This window comes from Stegostoma tigrinum, chromosome 21 (assembly GCF_030684315.1).
Source record: "Stegostoma tigrinum isolate sSteTig4 chromosome 21, sSteTig4.hap1, whole genome shotgun sequence".
Taxonomy (NCBI): domain Eukaryota; kingdom Metazoa; phylum Chordata; class Chondrichthyes; order Orectolobiformes; family Stegostomatidae; genus Stegostoma; species Stegostoma tigrinum.
Window position 1 is genome coordinate 38,822,464 of NC_081374.1, and position 25,151 is coordinate 38,847,614.

General features: G+C 43.9%; 1 protein-coding gene across 2 annotated transcripts in view; it reads right to left on the reverse strand.

The window, feature by feature from the left end:
- Positions 1-7,025: 7,025 nt before the first annotated feature.
- LOC125463001 (polyglutamylase complex subunit TTLL1) overlaps positions 7,026-25,151 on the reverse strand; it is a 34,134-nt gene continuing 16,008 nt past the window's right edge. The window contains exons 4-9 of one of the 2 annotated variants that reach the window (XM_048553596.2): positions 23,602-23,736; positions 19,395-19,503; positions 13,101-13,244; positions 9,617-9,703; positions 9,376-9,539; positions 7,026-8,573 (exon numbers count right to left, since the gene is read on the reverse strand). In XM_048553596.2, coding sequence (XP_048409553.1) covers positions 8,450-8,573; positions 9,376-9,539; positions 9,617-9,703; positions 13,101-13,244; positions 19,395-19,503; positions 23,602-23,736 — 763 coding nt within the window. In that variant the 3' untranslated portion in view covers positions 7,026-8,449. Of the gene's footprint in view, positions 8,574-9,375; positions 9,564-9,616; positions 9,704-13,100; positions 13,245-19,394; positions 19,504-23,601; positions 23,737-25,151 lie in introns of those variants that run through there. The other variant, XM_048553597.2, reaches the window with a different exon arrangement.

Here is a 25,151-nt window from a genome sequence, read left to right on the forward strand (position 1 = left end):
TACAATTGAACATGAGATTACTAAGTAATGTTTGGCCTGTCAGGTCCCTTTTTTATGTTTTACCTCTCACCTCAAACCTATGCCCTCTAGTTTTGGACACACCCAGCCTGGAAGGAAGACCATGGCTAGTCACCCTATCCATGCCCCTCATGATTTTATAAAACTCTAAAGTTTCCCCCCTCAACCTCTGACGATCTAGGGAAAATAGCTTTGGTCTATTCAGCCTCTCATAGCTTAAACCCTCCAAGCCTGGAACATCCTTGTAAATCTTTTCTAAACCCTTTTCAAGTATAACAACCTCTTTCCTATAGCAGGGAATGTACAATTGACCACAATATTCCAAAAGTGGCCTAATCAATGTCCTGTACAGCTGCAACATGACCTCCCAATTCCTATTCTCCATGCACTGACCACTGAAGACAAGTGTACCAAATGCCACCTTTCTACTTGTGACTCAATCTTCAACCCCCCTGGATCCTACCACTAAGTGTACAAGTCCTGTCCTGATTTGCCTTCCTGAAATGCAAACTTGGTTTATATAAATTCCATCTGCCACTCCTCAGCCCTTTGGCCCATCTGATCAAGGTCCCGTTGTATTGAGGTAATCTTGTTCACTGTCCACTACACCACCAATTTTGGTCTCATCTGCAAACTAACTAACCACACCTCCTACATTCACATCCAAATCATTTATATAAATGACAGGCAGCAGTGGACCCAGCAATAATCTTTGCGACACAGCTGGTCGCAGGCCCCCACTCCGAAAAGTAAATCCCCCCACCACTGCCCTCTGTTTCCTACCTTCGAGTGAAATTTTGTACCCAAGTGGCTAGTTCTCAGTGTATTCCTTGTGATCTAACCTTATGAATCCTTCTACCATGCAGAACCTTGTCAAACACCTCTTTGAAGTTGATTATAGACAATGCCCATTGCTCTTCCCTCAATCTTCTTTGCCACATCTTAAAAATTGAATCAATTTAGTGACAAGCTATTTCCCATGCACAACGCTATGTGAGTATCCCCAATCAATCCTTGCCTTTCCAAATTCATCTGTCCTTCTAAATCCTCTCCAACAATTAACCACCGCTGTCAGACTCACTGATTTATAGTTCCCTACCTTCTCCTTACTATTCCGAAATAATAGCACCACTTTAGCCACCCTGCAGTCTTCCTGCACCTTACCCTTGCCTATTGATGATATGAATATCTCTGCAAGGGGCCCAGCAATCACTTCTTTAGCTTCTTGCACCTGATCAGATCCTGGGGATTCATCCAGCACCACCACCTCTTTAGTATGGACATTTCAAGGTATCACTATTTATTTCTCCATGTTCTGTAGTTTGTCCTTCTCCATAGTAAATACATGAAATACTCGTTTAATATCTCACCAATCTTCTGTAGTTTCGCACATCAGACTGCCCTTTTGATCATTAAGGAGCCGTATTGTCTGTTGCTGTTTAGCCCTTTATGTATTTGTAGAACCTCTGTGGATTCTCTTTAACCCTGTTTGCTAAAGGTATCTCATGCCCCCTTTCTGTTCTCCCGATTTCCCTTGAGTGTACTCCTGTTGCCGTTATGCTCAGCTGTCTACTTCCTCCTCTTTGACCACAGCCTCAGTTTCTGAAGTCATCCACCATTCTGTACATCTACCAGCCTTGCCCTTCACACTAACACACTACCTCTGGACTCGTTATCTCATTTTTGAAGACCTCCCACTTCGCAAATGCCACTTTACCTGCAATTGGCACCTCCCAATCAACTTTTGAAAGTTCTTGCCTAATACTGTTAAAATTGGCCTAACTTCATGTTAGAACTTGAACTTTTGAATCTTTTTCATAACTGCTTTAAAATTTGATCACAAGCACCAAAGTCCTCCCCCACTGACATCTTTGTCACTTGCCCTGTCTTATTTCTTAAGAGAAGATTAACTTTTGTTCTTCAGTCGTACATTCACAGACTGAATAAGAAAATTTTCTTGTACACGTTTAAATTCCTCTCTCTCTCCAAACCGGCAACACTATGGCAGTGGAAAGTTAAAATCCCCCACCATTACAACCCTACCATTCTTATTGTAGAATCCCTAATGGGGGGATACAGGCTGTTCGGCCTAACAAGTCCATGCCAGCCCTCTGAAAAACATCCCACCAATACCCATCCTCCTACCTATCCTTGTAACTCATTTCCTATGGCTAATATACCTAGCCTGCACATCCTTGGGCACTGAGTAATTTAGTTTTCCCAATCCACCTAACCATAGAAAGCTCTCCTTACAAATGTCACAAATTCTCACTGACTGTTTTTGATGGTTGGGGGTGGGGTGTGGTGTGGTAGGTGAGGAGAGAAATACAATCATCCCTTTTTTTATTTCTCAATTCCACCCTAGTTCTACCACCATGGAGCTTGATGTGAAGAAGCACGGGTTTTTAAATTACGGCAGCATAAAATGGATGCAACTTAAATTTTTTAAATTCCCAGCTAAATACAAAAGCATAACACATTAAAGCAATAACAATATTGAATTTATGGATTACCTTATTTGGAGTAAAATGTAATTTTGAACATCCCCTCGCAAAGGAATGAAAGTGCTGCTAACGATATGTGAGAGGATTAAGAACAGAAATTGAAACTTTTTCAATTGTGTCAAAAAGTGAGCATTATAGTATTGCTACTTTGGACCTAAAGATTTACCATATGTTAACTAAACAGTAGCATTCTCCAAACAAAAATATGGTCACAATTAATAAAATTCCATTTATGCCTGTTTTCATATCCATTTTGTAAATGGTAAACTAGTACAGATACATGGGGCTAAGTTTCACTTAAATTTCTAAACAATGCAAACATATCCAAGGACCTCCTATGCTTTGCGAGGTTGTTCAGGCTTCATTCACTCATTTTGTATCAAGGTATTTGTCCGTGTGACAGAATGGCCAGCTGCCGTTCCTAACAGTTTATTAAATGAACGCTTGATGTGATTTCCACAAACCATCTCCACTGAAGTTCTGGGTAGGGAGTTGTAATTGATTTAAATATTTCTGTGTTAGTTGGGAGAGCAGAGGAAACTACTTATACTTCAATTTCCCTTTGTAAGAATTCATATGGAAAGAGGCTGGTTGCCTGAGGAACCGGATCATCCCCAATGGACTACAGTCTACATTCAAGCCTTCCCAATTTGGCCCCAACCGTGACCACCTCTACACCGAGAATATCCAAACCCTTCAGAAGTGTTTCTCCCTGCGATTCCTGAAACAGACACTTGCAGCCATGCGCCGGCACCTCCAGGCACTGCAATCCAGCCTGCCCCAGCTCAGAGCCTCCCTCTCCCAGACCTGCAAAGGACCTCTGCTGTTTTTTATCCTCCGCAGGATCCACAGACTGAACACCCAGTTCTACTCAGCTTTACTGGACACCAAAAATCGTAAGTACAACAAACTCACTGGCCCCTGCCACCCACAAGAGGATTCCTGCCCCTCCCCCACCATGCACCTGCTGCCATTGACCATGAGGACACGGCCGGAGACCCAACCGATGATGTCACATCCGCCTCCGCTGGCCACACCACTTCCGGGACCGCTGCTGCAGTCACCATCTCCACTTCCAGTTACAACACCTCACACACCACCCTCACTGCAGCTGCTGCCGCCCACCTCGCTGCTCTAACCGGCGACGGAACCCCGCCCATGGCCGACGACCTCATCGCTCCGCCCACAACCTCCACAACCAGCAACCCCAGAGAAGACAGTCACACTGAACCCTGCCACATCTTCATCATCCCCCCAGACCTTCCACTGACTGAGGACGAACGGTCAGTCCTCAGTAAGGAGCTCACCTTTGTCCCCCTACAACCACACATCAACGAATACCAGTCATGGTTGGACATAGAACAGTTTTTCCGCTGCCTTCGCCTCCACGCCTACTTCTTCAACCGGGAACCTAACCCTCCCTCCACTGACCCCTTCACCCGCTTCCAACACAAGTCCCCCTCCTGGACACCACCCCCAGGCCTCCTACCTTCCCTTGACCTCTTCATCTCCAACTGCTGTCGAGACATTAACCGCCTCAACCTCTCCACCCCTCTCACCCCCTCCAACCTCTCCCCCGCAGAACGGGCAGCCCTCCGCTCCAACCCCAACCTCACCATCAAACCCGCAGACAAGGGTGGTGCAGTGGTAGTATGGCGCACTGACCTCTACATCACCGCCAAACGCCAACTCTCCGACACCACCTCCTACCGCCCCCTCGATCATGACCCCACACCGGAGCACCAAACCATCATCTCCAACACTATTCATGACCTCATCACCTCAGGGGACCTCCCACCCACAGCCTCCAACCTCATTGTTCCCCAACCGCGCACGGCCCATTTCTATCTCCTTCCCAAAATCCACAAACCTGCCTGCCCTGGTCGACCCATTGTCTCAGCCTGTTCCTGCCCCACTGAACTCATCTCCACTTATCTGGACTCCATTTTCTCCCCTTTGGTCCAGGAACTCCCTACCTACGTCCATGTCACCACCCACGCCCTCCACCCCCTCCAGGACTTCCAATTCCCTGGCCCCCAACACCTCATTTTCACCATGGACGTCCAGTCCCTATACACCTGTATTCCGCATGCAGATGGCCTCAAGGCCCTCCGCTTCTTCCTGTCCCGCAGGCCCGACCAGTCCCCCTCCACCGACACCCTCATCCGCCTAGCCGAACTCGTCCTCAACCTCAACTTCTCTTTCGATTCCTCCCACTTCCTACAGACAAAGGGGGTGCCCATGGCCACCCGCATGAGCCCCAGCTATGACTGCCTCTTTGTAGGTTACGTGGAACAGTCCCTCTTCCGCACCCACACAGGCCCCAAACCCCATCTCTTCCTCCATTACATTGATGACTGTATCGGCGCCGCCTCTTGCTCCCCAGAGGAGCTCGAACAGTTCATCCACTTCACCAACACCTTCCACCCCAACCTTCATTTCACCTGGGCCATCTCCAGCACATCCCTCACCTTCCTGGACCTCTCAGTCTCCATCTTAGGCAACCAGCTTGTAACTGATGTCCATTTCAAGCCCACCGACTCCCATAGCTACCTAGAATACACCTCCTCCCACCCACCCTCCTGCAAAAATTCCATCCCCTATTCCCAATTCCTCCGCCTCTGCCGCATCTGCTCCCACGATGAGGCATTCCACTCCCGCACATCCCAGATGTCGAAGTTCTTCAAGGACCGCAACTTTCCCCTCACAGTGGTCGAGAACGCCCTTGACCACGTCTTCCGCATTTCCCGCAACACATCCCTCACACCCCGCCCCCACCACAACCGTCCAAAGAGGATCCCCCTCATTCTCACACACCACCCCACCAACCTCCGGATATAACGCATCATCCTCTGACACTTCCGCCATCTACAATCTGACCCCACCACCCAAGACATTTTTCCATCCCCACCCTTGTCTGCTTTCTGGAGAGACCACTCTCTCCGTGACTCCCTTGTTCGCTCCACACTGCCCTCCAACCCCACCACACCCGGCACCTTCCCCTGCAACCGCAGGAAATGCTACACTTGCCCCCACACCTCCTCCCTCACCCCAATCCCAGGCCCCAAGATGACTTTCCATATTAAGCAGAGGTTCACCTGCACATCTGCCAAAGTGGTATACTGCATCCATTGTACCCAGTGTGGCTTGCTCTACATTGGGGAAACCAAGCGGAGGCTTGGGGACCGCTTTGCAGAACACCTCCGCTCGGTTCGCAATAAGCAACTGCACCTCCCAGTCTCAAACCATTTCCACTCCCCCTCCCATTCTTTAGATGACATGTCCATCATGGGCCTCCTGCACTGCCACAATGATGCCACCCGTAGGTTGCAGGAACAGCAACTCATATTCCGCTTGGGAACCCTGCAGCCCAGTGGTATCAATGTGGACTTCACCAGCTTCAAAATCTCCCCTTCCCCCACCGCATCTCAAAACCAGCCCATTTCATCCCCTTCCCCCACTGCACCACACAACCAGCCCAGCTCTTCTCCTCCACCCACTGCATCCCAAAACCAGCCCAGCCTGTCTCTGCCTCCCTAACCCGTTCTTCCTCTCACTCATCCCTTCCTCCCACCTCAAGCCGCACCTCCATCTCCTACCTACTAACCTCATCCCACCTCCTTGACCTGCCCGTCTTCCCTGGACTGACCTATCCCCTCCCTACCTCCCCACCTATACTCTCCTCTGCACCTATCTTCTTTTCTCTCCATCTTCGGTCCACCTCCCCCTCTCTCCCTATTTATTCCAGAACCCTCACCCCATCCCCCTCTCTGATGAAGGGTCTCGGCCTGAAACGTCAGCTTTTGTGCTCCTGAGATGCTGCATGGCCTGCTGTGTTCATCCAGCCTCACACTTTATTATCTTGGATTCTCCAGCATCTGCAGTTCCCATTATCACTGGTTGACTTGCCAAGCTGGTTTGTTGGAAACGGAAGGAAACGAACAATCAGAGTAAGTGAACACCAACTGGCCACAAAAACCCATGACCAATACTCACTCATCTCAATGCACATGGATAAGGAGAACCACGACTTCGACTGGGACAACACCGAGATCCTGGGACAGGCTAGGCAGAGACAATCACCAGAATTCCTAGAAGCATGGCACTCCACGAAGCCTGCTATTAATAAACACCTTGAAATTGACCCCATATACATTCCACTACAAAAGGAAAACCGGAAGTGAGGCAATCTATCTCAATGGACCTCAGAGTTTAAAAACTAGGCAGAAAAACACACACACTTCATCAGAGGCCACACTGATGATGTTACCCAGCAGGGTGATGAAATGTCTGGAACAACAAACCAGCTCGGGGATCCAAACAATCCCCACACCCACACCCAAGCTACAGATCTACTCCAAAACCTCATATGGAAATTGTATTGGAGGGAATTATGAGAATAGGAAGTAATCTGGTTGTTGGCACGGTCATGAATTTCTGTAGATGGCAAGCCTAGTACTGCTGTACTAAACAATGATTAAACAATCCCGGAAACCTTGCAAGTTTGTACAATAACAGTGGTTTGTCTTTATTAGATTCTGTGGATAGGTATGAAAAACATCAGCCATAAAGTTAAATATAATGAGGTATATTCTAGGTGAAAATAAATAAATAAACGCCAGTGCAGTTTCTGTAGTAAACAAAATTCCTGGACAACTTTGAATATTACAGCTGATATCAGAACAGCACACAACTCAAATGCCAAAACCATTAAATACAATTTGGTACTTGTAACTTTACATTGGGTATCCATAAAAGCAAAAAAAACTATACAAATATAAGTACAAACAGCACTGCCTGCTGGTATTTCCAGGTGGTTACAAATGTACTGTAGAGAGCATGGGTGCAGCTGCCCTGCACAAACTAAACAGCATACAATATCATTACAAAGCTTGATTCCAGCTTAAATAGATCTTTGGCTGAATGGTGGACACATCACAATTAAATTAAAAATACACTACCTCACTAGCTAGTTGACACTTGAATGGTTTTCCAATATTCCCTTTTTAACTACCTAGCATCCAGTTATGTGTTGCGTGTTAACCCGCGGCTTCGTGCAGGCCACCCGTCTCCCAGGGCTTTTATTTCAGCGGCCAGAGACATTTTAAAGCAGAAGGTCAGCGAGTGCTCATGAGCAGAGATACAGTGTTGCGGTTCTACATCACTGACAAGCAATGGAAATAACTGAATTATGGTGCAGAACAAAAATACTGACATCTCTCAAAACAAAAAAAAAGAAAATGGGGTTAGACTGGGTGTTTTGGATTTTGGCTGATGTCGACAGGAAGGCTGGAGCAGACTCTGCTTTAGCCCTTGATCTCAGGACTATTCCTGAATATTTCAAATGTCTACAGAGGAGTGTGTAGAGATGTGAGGAGGGAGCTGTTGACTTGTACACATGTGGGAGGTGACTACGCACTGAAACTATGAAGTCAACTGCAGATGTGCAAAAGCATACTGGTCGTACAGGTCAGGTCACAGGTGACTGATGGCTTTGGGCATCTGCACCAGTGTGGGCTCTAATTGACCATATTTGCAGTGGGAGTACATAGCCCAAAAACAAATGCAATTATAGTTTTATACCATGTGAAGATCTGAATATGATATAGGATGGTATAATTAGTAAACCTACATCTTCCTCCTCTTGCCAACCAATAAGTTGGTAATTTTTGCATATTAACTGCAAGGTCAATCAAACTGATAGTCCCTTGAATTCAGTGAAAATAGTTTGCAATACTATAATGCAAGTCCAGATTTATCAGTTGTACCAATTTGTATTAAAAACATGTCAACTTAGTCCAGAAATAGCATCCCAAAAATTAACCAGCTTTAATTCTGCAATTCGAATGGTTTTAATGAACACTGGTCTATCCGAGAAACATTTTTAGTGCTAGGCATCTATTTAGTGATATAATATCAAACCGATTTTATTTCCACGTTGAAAATGGCTTTCTGGTATCCTTCAACCGATTGCCTTTGTTGAGAGAAGCCCCCATACGAGGCTTCCCCTCACATTCCACACCCTCATTTTGAGCCAGCTCTTCGTCATATCTGAGGAAAGAAGGAGGAGCAACACCAATTTTCAGGCCAAGAACTATCCAAAAGCTCTCTTCTAAAATTTAAACTAAAGTTTCTCATTAAATAGAATTATTCAGACTCTACAAGCTCTGTGGTGTACATATAAAATTAGTTCAAACAGATGATCACAGCAATTTCTTCGCAAGTGCCGAGGTCTCTAGTATGGTGTAAACAATGCTAGGGGATTGTGTAATGTGAAGTTGACTGAGAAAAGGAAGTTGCAGAAGCCAGAAGGAAGAAATAAGGGATATTTAAATGATAGTTATAATCATGGAACAAAGAGTAACCCAATGGAAGAACCTCGTGAGGAAAACAGGGCTGAGATTCAATTGAAAAGCTTTTCAGGAGATTGGAAAGGCAATAAACAATTAAATCTTTGAAGGAGAGACCTGTGGAACAAAGTTGGGTACTCTAAAGGAAGAAAATGGATGATAGGAGCAGGGAAATATTTAACAGAGAGATGAAAGTCAAACTTAACCTGATGGAATATGTTGCCAGCCTGGGGTGGCTAGTAAGCATATAGGAGTAACCTTTTATGTAGGCCAAGGGTGCCAATGTACTAATTTGGGACAAGACTGTGTTTGTGGAAACCTTTATTTTCAAGTAAACTGAATCCTTATGTCCTTCTTCTTCTGTAACTGTGCCTTGTGACTGGCTGAAATGCTGAAGAACTATCAGAACCAAGTGTTGACTCACTGCTATTAGCTGAAATAGTGTTAAGGATGAACAAAAGAAAATGGGATGACATAACAACTTGCTAAAGGGCAAAACTTACAAGAGATCATAGTGTCCAAGTGCTTCCTTTGGAGGGCACCTGCTCCATTTGCAGTCCGGCATCTCTCCATTTGGTACAACAATGTTTAAGGTGTCATTGATGAGGTTGTACTTCAGAATACGGTCATTGGCAGTGGTAGAAGAAAGAGAAGGGGATGCATTCACCTAAATGAAGTCAGTAAGTAAAACCTGAGGTGCAAAATTGTTTTAATTTTTTGTTAGAAATCATATTCAGTCATTACCTCAATGAGCCATGGCTTCAGTTTGTCATCAATGATGATGTCATAACCATAACATTCAAAGCAGTGTCGATCATTAATCATAACAGGCTGTGAAAACACCAAAAAGAACTTGTACATGAGGAATTTTATCAAACAATCACTTAAGAAAATATTGCAACATGGTTCAGCTATTAAAAAATTATAAAAATCAAACGTAAGACAATGATTCAAACACAAACAGTGTGATAGCCTTGGACATTATAATGCAAATAATGTTCTTTATCATCAAAGCTTTTCTTTTAAGGAAATCACCTGAGCTTACAGTTCCATTCATGTGGCCAGACAAGCAAACCCTATCCGCCTCCCCCTCTCTCCCTATTTATTTCAGAAGCCCCTTGCCCTCTCCCATTTCTGGAGAAGGGCCTAGGCCCAAAACGTCAGCCCTCCTGCTCCTATGACGCTGCTTGACCTGCTGTGTTCATCCAGCTCCACAGCTTGTTATCTCGGATTCTCCAGCACCTGCAGTTCCTATTATCTCTGATACAAGCTTGTTTTTCTTGTTCAGCACTATATCAGTTGACACAAAGTTATCAAACAAATGCATAATAGGCTGGACTAACACAGCCAGTGGCTTTGTTGGTGCAAATACATAGTTAGAAAATTAAAACACACATAATACAACGCAGTCTTCCATTAAAACAGCAGTGCAGCTTATAACTATGTTCCAGATGTATAACGTGAAAGAAAAAAAGCAATTTTAATTGCACTTTTCAGGACCAGGGTCTTCAACATGCTTGACAGTGAATTATTTTTGAAGTGTAACATATTAAATGTGAAAGTTTATTTGTGCACAGATAGCTCCCACACACAAGAATACACTTAAAGCTCTCGCATTGTTCAGAGCCCTGGAAAATCTCCCTTTCAAGTCCAGGAAATTTAGTCCTGTTCTCATTTAATTGTTGTTTTCCCTTTGTTTGAATTTTGCAATCCTAGAAGCTGGAAAAGATTATTTCTTAAATAGTGGATGAATTATAAATGTAGGAACACTAGAATCTGAGATTTACACAATTTAATATGGCTATGAATTTATACTTCGTTTCTAATTCCTCAGGCTTTGTGTTCTCACAAACGGCCTGCAGACAAACAAGCTAAAAAGCTAATCTATATTATATTGAAGCACCACATTATATTTCAACAGTATTAATATATTTTTCAGGGCTCTGTAATGAAAATAAAATTATTGATTGACGGGTAAAGAAAGAGGCAGCATTTCTAACACAGCTTATTATGTTCTCGGTATCCCGAAGCACTTTACGGTGAATATGTGATTTTAAAGTGTAACTGTTGTTGCAATGTAATTGAATGTAGCAACCAGATTTCACACAGCAAAGTCACAATCAGCAAAATTTTTTTGCGTGTGTTTTTTTTAATGAATTTTGTGCTGTTGGCTAAGTGAAGAATATAGGCGGTCACTCGAGCTCCCTGTGCACCTTCATTTTACTGAGAGATTATTTATGGACGCCTGGAATGGCAGGTTGTTTAATATTTTATCCAAAAAAAGTACATATAATAACACAGCACACTTTCAATACTGCACAAACATCAGCTGGGGTTGTGCTCTTAAATTCATATTAAGCTTGACCTCACACCCTTTGCCCTAGAGACAGAGATAAGCAGTGCCATTAAACTGAGCCAAACCTGCTGCAAATAACTTACTTCATTTTATCCCATCCACAAATTAATACTGAAGTGTTTTACATGATCTCTTTCAATCTCCAATTTCTAAACTGTTTCCAATTAGAAAGCTAAATAAAATCACTCATTTACCATTTTCTTTACATCTCCATCTGTCATCAGTTGGGCATCAGTTCCAGAGGTGCCATGCAGCCTTTCACATAATAATCCCAGTGCCACTCAGAGAAGTTACATTTTGTTTGCATTATATCTTTAAAAATTAAGATTTATGTTCATTTTATAAAACCAACACCTTCTCATCATTTTATTTTGTTCCTGAGTTCCCAAATCTCTGCATCTTGGAATGCACAGTAACACAACGTTGAACAAAATAGACTAAATTTAATAATCAAGGCAATAGCAAAAGGTTCTTTCTGTAGGATTATTTTATTTTTAGATATAGCAAACTTCGTCCTATACCTCAAACTGTACCATTGCTAAATAAACTTGTGGTACATTGACAAACAGTGCTACCTACAGAATCAGAAGAACCCCCTACAGAAAACTGTAGAGCAAGTAAAATCCAGCTATTTAGAATTTGGATCGAGTAGGAACACCAGAAAGACAAAAACAATGGTAATTAGAAGGAATACGTATGAAACTAGAATGAAAACTTAAATGGATGGTGTCATTTTCTATACTTGAAACTATACTTGAAAATGGTGTCATTCACCAGAACAACTGATAAGCTGTATCCTTTAGACAAACGAGAACAGAAGATAGAATATACAATGCTAAGATCAGATGGCTGGAAGTAATTCCATAAAGATGAATGATCTGCCAACAAGAAGATTCAAGTTTGTAACAAAGAAGAACACTCACAAGATGTTACATTCTATCCAGTATGTTAGAAATCTGGGCAATAACAAAAAAAGTAAGAGGACTTTGAAATGTGTTCACTACAATGTATGCTAAAAATTTATTTTGTACACCATAAGACGAAAGAAGTATTGCTCGAAATTGCAAAATCCAAAAAGAACTCCACAAAGTCACATCCAGAAAAGAAAATGTCAGATGTTTTGGCCATTTGATCAGAGCTGGGAATCCAAAGAAATCCCTTCTACAGGGCAAAATGGTAAGTGTCAGAAGAAGAGGACAAGCCAGGTGTGGTTGGATGACGACTGCTACAGATGAGTCACAGGGGATGAGAGAAGATGGCTCAAGCATGCCATAGCATGACAACCGATCTCCTGGCAGGAGGAGCTGAAAGCAGCATCTGCTACATGTGATCACAATTAAAAATCATTTTTTTAAAAACTGCAGGATATTTTCTTTGAGAAAGGTGACCATAAGAAAGTCATTTTTGGTGGTTTTTCACGAATTATTATTTGGTGAACAATCAGTTTTTGAAATGTTCTTCAAATATGGCCATATTTGAACCAAGCCATTTGCAGAGGAATTAAGTTGCCATGCTTGCACAAAACAGCAATGCGATTACCATGCAAAAGTAGCAACACAGTGGATCTACTTTCACTATTTAGGACTATGCTTGAAAACTCAGGGAAAAATCACTCACTTAATTGGATAAAGCAGTTACACTCACATTGTATCCATCTCAAATTAACATGAAAGAACTCTTCAAACACAGCACCCAAACAACAAATATATACGTACCAATTCAAACTGACTTTTCCTTTACCAAGAAGGATTTAATTTTTTCCCCAGCTTTTTGCACAGAAAATGTCCAGATGCAAGGGAAAAGTATGAACAGAAAGACAAACGGTAACAAAGAGCAGTTCTTTTGAAAGAACCCTTTGCTTGACGCACTTACCGCCACAGCCTTCAGTGAGTGAACGACTATCCAGTGAATATCATCAAAGAGTTTATCAGTTACATCCTTCCCCTGTGTACTTTCCAGATACAGTCGCAGGTTGCTTACTGACCATTTCCCACCGTGGATAGGATTATAATCACCCTAGAAAGAGAACAACTATTACATAATTGTGTCCACACGATTTAAGAGGAATGGAGAGCCTGCTTCCCCCTTCCAATTCCATTTTAATTTAGGTCCCTCCCTCCCTCTCTCCCTCTCTCTCTCTCTCTCTCTCACACCTTTGGTGGTCTGCATTGCCATTAATAAGCTTTACATGTACATTAATCAATTGGAAAACACGGGTAATTTACTGGTGGTGGTTAATAAATGAAAAACTACTGCGCATGATATGGTGATTGGAGGCAGGGGGGATGGGATCATTCAGCTGTGTGCAAGAGCGCTTCTAAATATGTAAACACAAAAGTAAATGCTCCCTTTCCGGAAAGAAAACTAATGACTTATGTATGTCGAGTAAGGACAGCAATCGGGTAGGTTATTATGTACTCCACAGATAAATAACCTACTAACATGAGGTATGTACAATGGGTCGAAGTGTTAAGGAAATCCCACTGAAGCTGGTCCACTATTAGAAAGCACAATTAAAAACTGTGGGAAAGAAAAGGCATACATTTTTCTGTGATAGAAAGGTAGGTAACGTACTCAAGTGTTTGTCAGCTTTGTAAATTCTGATTATTTTGAAGCTTGATGCAAGTGCAGGGTATTTATTTATTTCCACAATTTGGCAAGTAAAAGCCTGCTTTGAGGAAAAAATAAAATTTATAATTACAGCAGTTTAATGCGGGGTTTGCTCCATCCACTTCTCTCCTGTTGCCTTCAGTTTTGTGCGGACGAAAATGAGGTTAGTTCACACTTTCAGTTGCCTAAAAAAATTTTAATGTACCAATGTGAATATTTACACTTTGCACTTGCTTTCTTAAGGGTTATTTTAAAAGATTGTTGATTTGCTGCTGAACGCAAAACAAATTTTGTCTTCAGGACAAAGAAAGGACATTAGGATCGACAAACTTGTTTTGTGTGCTATTCCTGCAGGTTAAAACTGCCTATATTTCGTTCACAAACAATTTTCTCAACAGCTAGAAGAAACGGGACACTTATCAAATCATTTGAACAATGGTTCCAGAAATAAATGAGCAGCGTGCAAACCTGCAACGCAGCACAGTTAAACCAGCTTTTATTTGCAAACTTAACCATTGACCACAATGTATATCTATCTCAACTGGCTGACTGGGTGGATACAGGAAAGGGTGACTTCAAAAACAGTAAGCGAAATTATGAGACTTTTCCTATGAAGGAGATAGATAATCACTTAAGTGTACTTTGCAAATTTTGCTGTTTGATTCAGGTACAGTTCCTGCGTTCTTAAAGAGAACTGCCTGTGAGAAAAATAACCAGCCTTAACAAATTACAAATAAGCAGATTAGATCAAGAAGGAACAGAGACTTGACAGAGTCAGTAAAGTTTTAGTGAATAAGGCAATAGCGGGAAAAAAGAAAAAAAATGTTAAAGCTAAAGGAATAATAAAATGTGAGGCTGGATGAACACAGCAGGCCAAGCAGCATCTCAGGAGCACAAAAGCTGACGTTTCGGGCCTAGACCCTTCATCAGAGAGGGGGATGGGGGGAGGGAACTGGAATAAATAGGGAGAGAGGGGGAGGCGGACCGAAGATGGAGAGTAAAGAAGATAGGTGGAGAGAGTATAGGTGGGGAGGTAGGGAGGGGATAGGTCAGTCCAGGGAAGACGGACAGGTCAAGGAGGTGGGATGAGGTTAGTAGGTAGCTGGGGGTGCGGCTTGGGGTGGGAGGAAGGGATGGGTGAGAGGAAGAACCGGTTAGGGAGGCAGAGACAGGTTGGACTGGTTTTGGGATGCAGTGGGTGGGGGGGAAGAGCTGGGCTGGTTGTGTGGTGCAGTGGGGGGAGGGGATGAACTGGGCTGGTTTAGGGATGCAGTGGGGGAAGGGGAGATTTTGAAACTGGTGAAGTCCACATTGATACCATATGGCTGCAGGGTTCCCAGGCGGAATATGAGTTGCTGTTCCTGCAACCTTCGGGTGGCATCATTGTGGCAGTGCAGGAGGCCCATGATGGACATGTCATCAAGAGAATGGGAGGGGGAGTGGAAATGGTTTGCGACTGGGAGGTGCAGTTGCTGCTGCAGTCACCACCTCCACGTCCAGGTACTACAGCCCACACACCACCCTCACCTCAGCTGCTGCCGCCCACCCCGATCCTCCCACCGCCGACGGAACCCCGCCCACGGTCGACGCCGACGGAACCCCGCCCACGGTCGACGCCGACGGAACCCCGCCCACGGTCGACGCCGACGGAACCCCGCCCACGGTCGACGCCGACGGAACCCCGCCCACGGTCGACGCCGACGGAACCCCGCCCACGGTCGACGCCGACGGAACCCCGCCCACGGCCGACGGAACCCCGCCCACGGCCGACGACATCATCGCTCCGCCCACAACCTGCAACCCCAGAGGAGACAGCCACCCTGAGCCCTGCCGAATCTTCACCATCCCCCCAGACCTCCCACTGACTGAGGACGAACGGTCAGTCCTGAGCAAGGGGCTCACCTTTGTCCCCCTACAACCACACATCAACGAATACCAGTCACGGTTGGACATAGAGCAGTTTTTCCGCCGTCTTCGCCTCCATGCCTACTTCTTCAACCGGGAACCCAACCCTCCTTCCACTGACCCCTTCACCCGCTTCCAACACAAGTCCTCCTCCTGGACACCACCCCCAGGCCTCCTACCCTCCCTCGACCTCTTCATCTCCAACTGCCGTCGAGACATTAACCGCCTCAACCTCTCCACCCCTCTCACCCACTCCAACCTCTCCCCCGCAGAACGGGCAGCCCTCCGCTCCAACCCCAACCTCACCATCAAACCCGCAGACAAGGGTGGCGCAGTGGTAGTATGGCGCACTGACCTCTACATCGCCGAGGCCAGACGCCAACTCTCCGACACCACCTCCTACCGCCTCCTCGATCATGACCCCACACCCGAGCACCAAACCATCATCTCCAACACCATTCATGACCTCATCACCTCAGGGGACCTCCCACCCACAGCCTCCAACCTCATTGTTCCCCAACCCCGCACGGCCCGTTTCTATCTCCTTCCCAAAATCCACAAACCTGCCTGCCCTGGTCGACCCATCGTCTCAGCCTGCTCCTGCCCCACCGAACTCATCTCCACCTATCTGGACTCCATTTTCTCCCCTTTGGTCCAGGAACTCCCCACCTATGTCCGTGACACCACCCACGCCCTCCACCTCCTCCAGGACTTCCAATTCCCTGGCCCCCAACACCTCATATTCACCATGGACGTCCAGTCCCTGTACACCTGCATTCCACATGGAGATGGCCTCAAGGCCCTCCGCTTCTTCCTGTCCCGCAGGCCCGACCAGGCCCCCTCCACCGACACTCTCATCCGCCTAGCGGAACTCGTCCTCACACTCAACAACTTCTCTTTTGACTCCTCCCACTTCCTACAGACTAAGGGGGTGGCCATGGGCACCCGCATGGGCCCCAGCTATGCCTGCCTCTTTGTAGGTTACATGGAACAGTCCATCTTCCGCACCTACACAGGCCCCAAACCCCACCTCTTCCTCCGGTACATTGATGACTGTATCGGCGCCGCCTCTTGCTCCCCAGAGGAGCTCGAACAGTTCATCCACTTCACCAACACCTTCCACCCCAACCTTCAGTTCACCTGGGCCATCTCCAGCACATCCCTCACCTTCCTGGACCTCTCAGTCTCCATCTCAGGCAACCAGCTTGTAACTGATGTCCATTTCAAGCCCACCGACTCCCACAGCTACCTAGAATACACCTCCTCCCACCCACCCTCCTGCAAAAATTCCATCCCCTATTCCCAATTCCTCCGCCTCCGCCGCATCTGCTCCCACGATAAGACATTCCACTCCCGCACATCCCAGATGTCCAAGTTCTTTAAGGACCGCAACTTCCCCCCCACGGTGATTGAGGACGCCCTTGACCGCGTCTCCCGCATTTCCCGCGACACATCCCTCACACCCCGCCCCCGCCACAACCGCCCCAAGAGGATCCCCCTCGTTCTCACACACCACCCTACCAACCTCCGGATACAACGCATTATCCTCCGACACTTCCGCCATTTACAATCCGACCCCACCACCCAAGACATTTTTCCATCCCCACCCCTGTCTGCTTTCCGGAGAGACCACTCTCTCCGTGACTCCCTTGTTCGCTCCACACTGCCCTCCAACCCCACCACACCCGGCACCTTCCCCTGCAACCGCAGGAAATGCTACACTTGTCCCCACACCTCCTCCCTCACCCCCATCCCAGGCCCCAAGATGACATTCCACATTAAGCAGAGGTTCACCTGCACATCTGCCAATGTGGTATACTGCATCCACTGTACCCGGTGCGGCTTTCTCTACATTGGGGAAACCAAGCGGAGGCTTGGGGACCGCTTTGCAGAACACCTCCGCTCAGTTCGCAACAAACAACTGCACCTCCCAGTCGCAAACCATTTCCACTCCCCCTCCCATTCTCTTGATGACATGTCCATCATGGGCCTCCTGCACTGCCACAATGATGCCACCCGAAGGTTGCAGGAACAGCAACTCATATTCCGCCTGGGAACCCTGCAGCCATATGGTATCAATGTGGACTTCACCAGTTTCAAAATCTCCCCTTCCCCCACTGCATCCCTAAACCAGCCCAGTTCATCCCCTCCCCCCACTGCACCACACAACCAGCCCAGCTCTTCCCCCCCACCCACTGCATCCCAAAACCAGTCCAACCTGTCTCTGCCTCCCTAACCGGTTCTTCCTCTCACCCATCCCTTCCTCCCACCCCAAGCCGCACCCCCAGCTACCTACTAACCTCATCCCACCTCCTTGACCTGTCCGTCTTCCCTGGACTGACCTATCCCCTCCCTACCTCCCCACCCACACCTTCTCCACCTATCTTCTTTACTCTCCATCTTCGGTCCGCCTCCCCCTCTCTCCCTATTTATTCCAGTTCCCTCCCCCCATCCCCCTCTCTGATGAAGGGTCTAGGCCCGAAACGTCAGCTTTTGTGCTCCTGAGATGCTGCTTGGCCTGCTGTGTTCATCCAGCCTCACATTTTATTATCTTGGAATCTCCAGCATCTGCAGTTCCCATTATCTCTAAAGCTAAAGGAATAACGTGATTGTACAAAGCATTTGCAACTGAACAGTTTAATGAATAGCACAGAGGGAAATCTTTCTTGAAGTGTTTTACAGTCAAATATGTACTTTTGAGGTGTATCACTGCTGTAATTTGAGAAACATGAAAATGAATTTGAGCACACCAAACACCCACAAATGTGAAAATGGCAACATAATCAGGGTTTGTGATTTTGCAACAGGGATAAATATTGGCCAGAACACAAGGATTAACTTGCCTGCTCTTTTTCAAGTTAAGACACTGGGATCTTTTGCCTCCAGCCAGTAGTCAATTCAGTATAAAATCTCATCTCGAAAATAAACGATGTAGATGAAGAATCAGAATATAAATGAACCCATCTAAAAATTATATGGGAAGTAAGCTTTGGGGAGAAATTGAAAAGGCTCTAATTCAAATTAGACAAATGACATGATTGGATGAGGTGGAATACAATGTGGAGATATGTGAAGTTATCTAATTTCAAACAAGAAGTAGAAAAACAGAATGCTTTTTTAAAATGTTGAGAGATTGGAAAATGTCAGTGATCTTAGATTGGAAAGATATACTTGCCTTAGATAGAACTCAATACCGGTTTGTTAGACTAATTCCTGGGTTGAGAGGAATTGTCCTGTAATGGAAAGATTGAGTGGATCTCTGAATGGGGAAAATTAAAACACTGAAAATTTGAACTTGACAGGATAGATCACAGGAAGATGTTACCACCAGGCTAAGAGTCTAAAATTAAGTAGTATAATCTTAGAAATAAGGGTTGGCCATTTTCGAAAGGCATGAACAGAAATTTATTTTTTAAAACTGTTGTGAATCTTTGCAATTCCCAACCCAAAGGGTCAGTGCATTCTCAGTTGTTAGGTATGTTCAGGATAGTGAGGAAGGTGAAATTGAAGTAGAATATCAGCTATTATCTGATTGAATGGTGAAGCAGGGACAAAAAAAGGTCATAGCTTACTGCTGCTCCTATTTATCATGTTCCTATCTTATCACATGGGCTAATTAATAAACCAAAATGCAGGATCTAGTCAACTTACCCCATGTTTCTGCACAGATACATTTGTAAGATGCACAAACATGTTATCTAATTCACTGGTGCTCGGAGTGTATTTCATTGTACAAAAACGACAAAATCCTAGTCGATACCTACAATGTAAAGGAAATAAACAACGTGTTTCTGTACTTGGCCTGCAAGAGAATTCACTGTTAACTAAATTTCCATTGTCAGATTTCAGTAGCATGCAGTAAATAACCATGGTCAATATTATTGGTAAAACTAACAGATTATCCATACACTGATTTCACCAATCTTGTGGAATACCATCTACTGCATTATCTAATATGCAAGTTACTTTTAACAATGTTTGGCATAGGTAATGCAATGTTAGTTAAATTTTGCAGATCATAAGCTTTTTGATTAATATTTCATTACTCCGTAAACATCAAATTCCCACTTGTTTTAACCATTCAGTACATTTTGTAACACAGCAAACTCTGATGATCTATGAATTAGTTGAAATTCTCTCTTGTTTCCCATATGAAACAAAGTGCTTAATCTCGTTACTACACTTAGTTGATTTTATATTGGAAATATTATTTGCAGGTGGTTCTACAAACCATTTGCTGTGTTCATTAGAAAACTATATAACACTGACCTATGAAATGCGACAATTCATCGTTCTGGCTTCCCAAAAGCTTACAAGCTAGAAGTGTAAAAAAAAACTTTCCAAAAGGTGCAATGAAAAAATCTATTGCAAAGCATAAAAAATTAAAACAGGAGAACAGAAGAACATAAGGAACTACAGCAGTAGAAAGCCATTCAGCCCATCAGGCCTGACCCACTTTCAATAAGATCAGGGCTGATCAGCCCAAGACCTCGATGGGTCTTTTGTGCCAACTCCTCTTAGCCTTCAAATCAGTATTTATTTCAAAACTCTTTCTATCTCCTGTTTATATACTTTTGGTGATATAGCCTCTACCACTTCATAGGGCAGACAATTCGAGACATTTTCAGCCCTATGAGAGGAGAAATTCCTCACACCCAATTTCTATTGAATGTCCCCTTATTCTGAAACTACATGCTGTAGTTTGAGACTCCCCCACTAGTGGAAACCTCTTCTCAACATCTATCATGTTTAGCAACCTCAAAATCTTGCATATTTCCATATAATCACCCCTTATTCTTCTAATGTTTAATGAATAAAGACCTGTCCTGTTTAGCCATTCTTGATAAACCAATTCCTACATCCCAGAAATCAGCTTATTGAATCTCTTTTGAACTGCATCTATTTCCAATTTGTCACTTTTTAAGTAGCTTCCAAAACTGTATAGACCACCGGACAGAAACAAGAAAATGGGCTGGATTTATGTGAACATAAGAGAGAGAAGCAATAATAGGTCATTCAGCTCACCAGGCTGTTGCTCTGTTTAATAAGATGATGGATGACTTAACTGAAGCCTTAACTCCCCCTTACTCTCTATTTGAACTCCTTTGTCAATCAAAACTCTGTCAAATTCAGCCTTGAATATATTAATCACTCAACCTCCACTGTTCTATGTGGAAGAGAATTCCAAAGATTGACAACTTTCTGAGAGAAGAAATTCATCCTTGTCTGTTTGAAATGGGACACCCCTTATTATAATGTATCAACCTTCTTTAAACTGGCTCTAATGCAAGTCCCACAGTTTGAGGATAACATCTAGTCGGGATCACAAATTATTTTCCATGTAATGAGCAGTGACTGAAGAGGCTGCATTACAACTTGTAGATCTTTGGGTACATTCTGAGGGATATCTTACGATGCCCCAGGATCTGGAATGCAGAATTTATTTCTCTTTATTTGCTTTCTCTGCCACTGCTCTGTCTCACCATTAAGCCATTTGGACTCAAAAGCATGATACAGCTTGATCGACGAGTTGTTGACATTTTAAGTGATTTCAGTGAACTTTTGTTGGCAGTTGGGGGGGCGGGGGTGGCGGTGGTTGCTCAAGTTACCTCAATTCATAAACCAGCTGGGTTTACCATGAAGGACTCTCCTTCTCAATCTCTCCTCTCATCACAGCCACGGTTAAATCACTACTAGTGACCTCGCTCTAATAACCGCTCTCCTTATGGTCCAGGGGGACGATGGCAACTTTACCTTTAACTCCCAGGCATTAATGTCAATGTGGCAATGTTTCAAGGAGAGTATTTTCTTGGCATTTCCTTTGTCCTCCCTGGGCCTCCCTGGAAATGCCAAGAAAATACTCTCCTTGAAACATTGCCACATTGACATTAATGCCTGGGAGGTAAAGGTAAAGTTGCCATCGTCCCCCTGGACCATAAGGAGAGCGGTTTCATTTGAAAGTTGAGAAATCAAGACCTGGAGAGGGTGACTTTATGACCATGTGGGCAATGTAATTATGTGAGAGCTGATTTTGTCAAAATGCTTGTGCAAGTGGCTTCAAGGACATTATAGTTTGTTTGACAGTCCTTTAATTGAATCTTCAGGAGTGCTGATGAAATTCCTCTAAGACTGTTAAGTGTCTCTGGTATGCAGTCCATGTCAGATTGTTGTAGAGGAGAGTGGTGATGACAACTGCTCTGTGCACCAAGACTTCTGTTAACTTTCACATGTCTTTGTTGTCAGTCTGTAGAAAGCCAATGTGGCACATCTGATCTGGTGTTGGATGTCCTCAACAATAGTGGCTTTTAGAGGAAGTGTTCCTGCTCGTGTTCCCTCTGAGAACTTTTGGTCAATACTTTAAAAAAAAACTGATGATAATTAAATGTTAGAAAGGTTGCTGCAAATCATTTGCTTTTTGCTGTTTGAATTATAAACAGTACCAAGTCTCAAGGGAGTACCTGATTAAAGTCGACATTCAAAGCGTCTGGGAAATTCATAACTTCCTTCAAGGATGGATCAATACAAAAGGAGCTTAAAATTTCCACCCTACCTGTTTCATTCTAATATTGATTTGTGTCTGAAATTGATTTGTGTCATACAGCACAGAAACAGACTCTTCGGTCCAAATAATGCCAAATAAGTCTATGCCAAACATATTCTCAAACTGAACTAGTCCCATATGCCTGCTCCTGGCATACATTCCTCCAAATCTTTCCTATTCATGTACTTATCTAAATGTCTTTTAAATGTCAAATTTGTACCTACCTCCACCATTTCCTCAGGAAGTTCATTCCACAAGTGAACCACCCTCTGTGTAAAATATTTGACTCTCATTTTTTAAAAATCTCTCTTCTCGCACCTTAAAAATGTGGCCCCTACTCTTGAAATCCCCCATCCTAGGGAAAAGACAATTATCATAACTCTATCTATACCCCTCATTGTTTTATAAACTTCTAGAAAGTTGCCTCTCGACCTCCTATGGTCTAGTTAAAAAAGGTCCCAGCATATCTAGCCTTTCTTTATAATTCAAACTTGCCATACCCGGCAACATCCTGGTAAATCTCTCTGAACTGTCTTCAACTTAATAATATCCTTCCTATAATTGGATGACCAGAACTGGACACAGTATTCCAGAAGAGGCCTCACCAACGTCCTGTACAACCTCAAAATGACTTCCCAGCTCCTATACTCAAAAGGACAGTTCTAACCAAACCATTCCTGATTTCTCTTCAATATTCTTTAAGCACTCACTCTCACTTTGTTGTCATGATTAAACAGAAAGTTAAATTGAAGTATATGCTAACCACCATTTCAAATATCAACTCCAGTTTTAAGATAATCATATATTTCACTTTACAGTATGTCAGCTTAGGCCATTAGATGATTTGCCAGATGACACTGTTGGTGAGCTTTATAATTGCTGATGTCAAGTATATCTGGGTTTCATTTTTAATTATTTTTAAATATGTTTTCAGGAAGCCTAGAAAAGTCAAAATAAAGATAAAGCTGTGCAAAGATGGAATATCTCTGCATGCTGATCTCCATGCCTAAGATCTCTATTTTAAATGTCTAGTATCCAGATCAAAGAAAAACGAATCTAGCTTCGTCAAATGCACTTTCTGCTAATGATATTATTATATCACATTGTAAAGTGAAAAGGTAAGATAAGCATTGTTTTTCATCAATGTATCATCCCAAAAAAAACTATAATTCTACACATCATTCAAGTACAGCTGCAAGTTTTCTTAAGTGTATTTTGAAAAGTCATGCAAGCATAATGCTTAAATGTAGAATTTTATATTTAAGATCCCTACAATTGACAGAGACAGAAGTAATGAAATCGAACATTTTCACTCACATATAACATTTTAATGGTCGATAGGAGGTCACCAGTACATACAAGCGTAAATCAAACTTTTTTCCACCGATCAGCAGTGGGTTATCTATGTACAATGAAATGACATAAGCCTCCTTCCCAGCAGGAGATATAAACCTGTAAATTAATGAAGATTTGATTAAGATTAATGAAGCATTTTTATTTGTAAGTTTAAAATTATATCAAAGAGGGTTCAGTAAGCAAACAAATGGAGTATAAGATAATGGGCAGAGGCTAGTATGAGGAGGCTGGTTGTAAAACTGGAGGCTGGTCTCCAATGGCATACCTCAGGGGCAGTGCTGGGCCCCTTACTGTTTGTGATTACATATAATCAATTTAGAAGAAATTGTAGGGGGTTGATAACGAAGTTTGCAGATGACATGAAGAATGTCCAACTAGCTGACAGTGAGGAAGAAGGTCTTGGGTTACAGGAGAATATAGATGGATTAATCATTCTAAGGAGATTCACCTGTTGCCTGGGATGGTGCAATTTAGAGGTGAATAAATTCTTCACAGCAGAGGAGGCTGAATGGGACCTTAATGAGATGTACCATTTTGAGGGGCTTGGAGAGAGTAGGTACAAAACAGCTGTTCCTCTTAGTTGAAGAGTCAATAATAAAGGGGTGTAATTTTATGATGAAAGACAGGAGGTTTAGAGGGAATTTAAGGAAACACTTTTTCACCCAGAAGGTGGTGGGAATCTGCAATGTACCATCTGGGAGGGTAGTTGAGGCAGGAAACCTCACAACTTTCAAAAAGTACTTGGGTGAACACTTGAAATGTCGTAATAGGTCTCTTCAGTACTGCATGATTCTATGAAATGTCAAAGCAAAATTCTGTATTTGCAACCGTTACCGAGTACGTCTCTTTACTCTTCAGCCAAATTCTACAGTCTCTCAATACAGAAACAAGGGGCTGAATCTCATGTTTATTTGACCAAGTTCGAGTTGCGTCAAGTTATTTGCCATGAGGCCTAGCAAGAGTGGGATCTTTCGCACCTGCACTATCTTTAAAAAGCCACTGTGCATCTGGACAAGCACTAGCATGCCAAAGCTGACTGGTTCATTGGCTGACAGAGTTGGAACATGTTGGAGAATGGGAAGATTGCACTGCATTTCTATGACAAGGACTTGGAGGTCCTGGAGGATGGGTTGTTGCAAAGGAAAGATGTCTTCTTCCTGAAGGACCAGCAGAGAAGGCTATACTGAAGAAGGGTCTAGGCCCAAAATGTCAGCTTTCCTGCTCCTATGATGCTGCTTGGCCTGCTGTGTTCATCCAGCTCTATGTCTTGTTATCTTACCACCAGACTCTACCAGGCTGGTGTGGGGTCTGCACTCAAATTAGTGTTGCTCCAGGGTGCAGAGAAAAGGCCAAACAATGTAGAAAGAAGGTCAATGAACTTCTCTGCTCTGCCAGAGTAAGTGCCACACTTCTCTCTGTTACCTCAAACTCACTCTATCTCTGATACTACACCCACTCTCACCAAAACTCATGCTTTATCACCTTCACTATTGTGTGCAGCACCTTCCCTC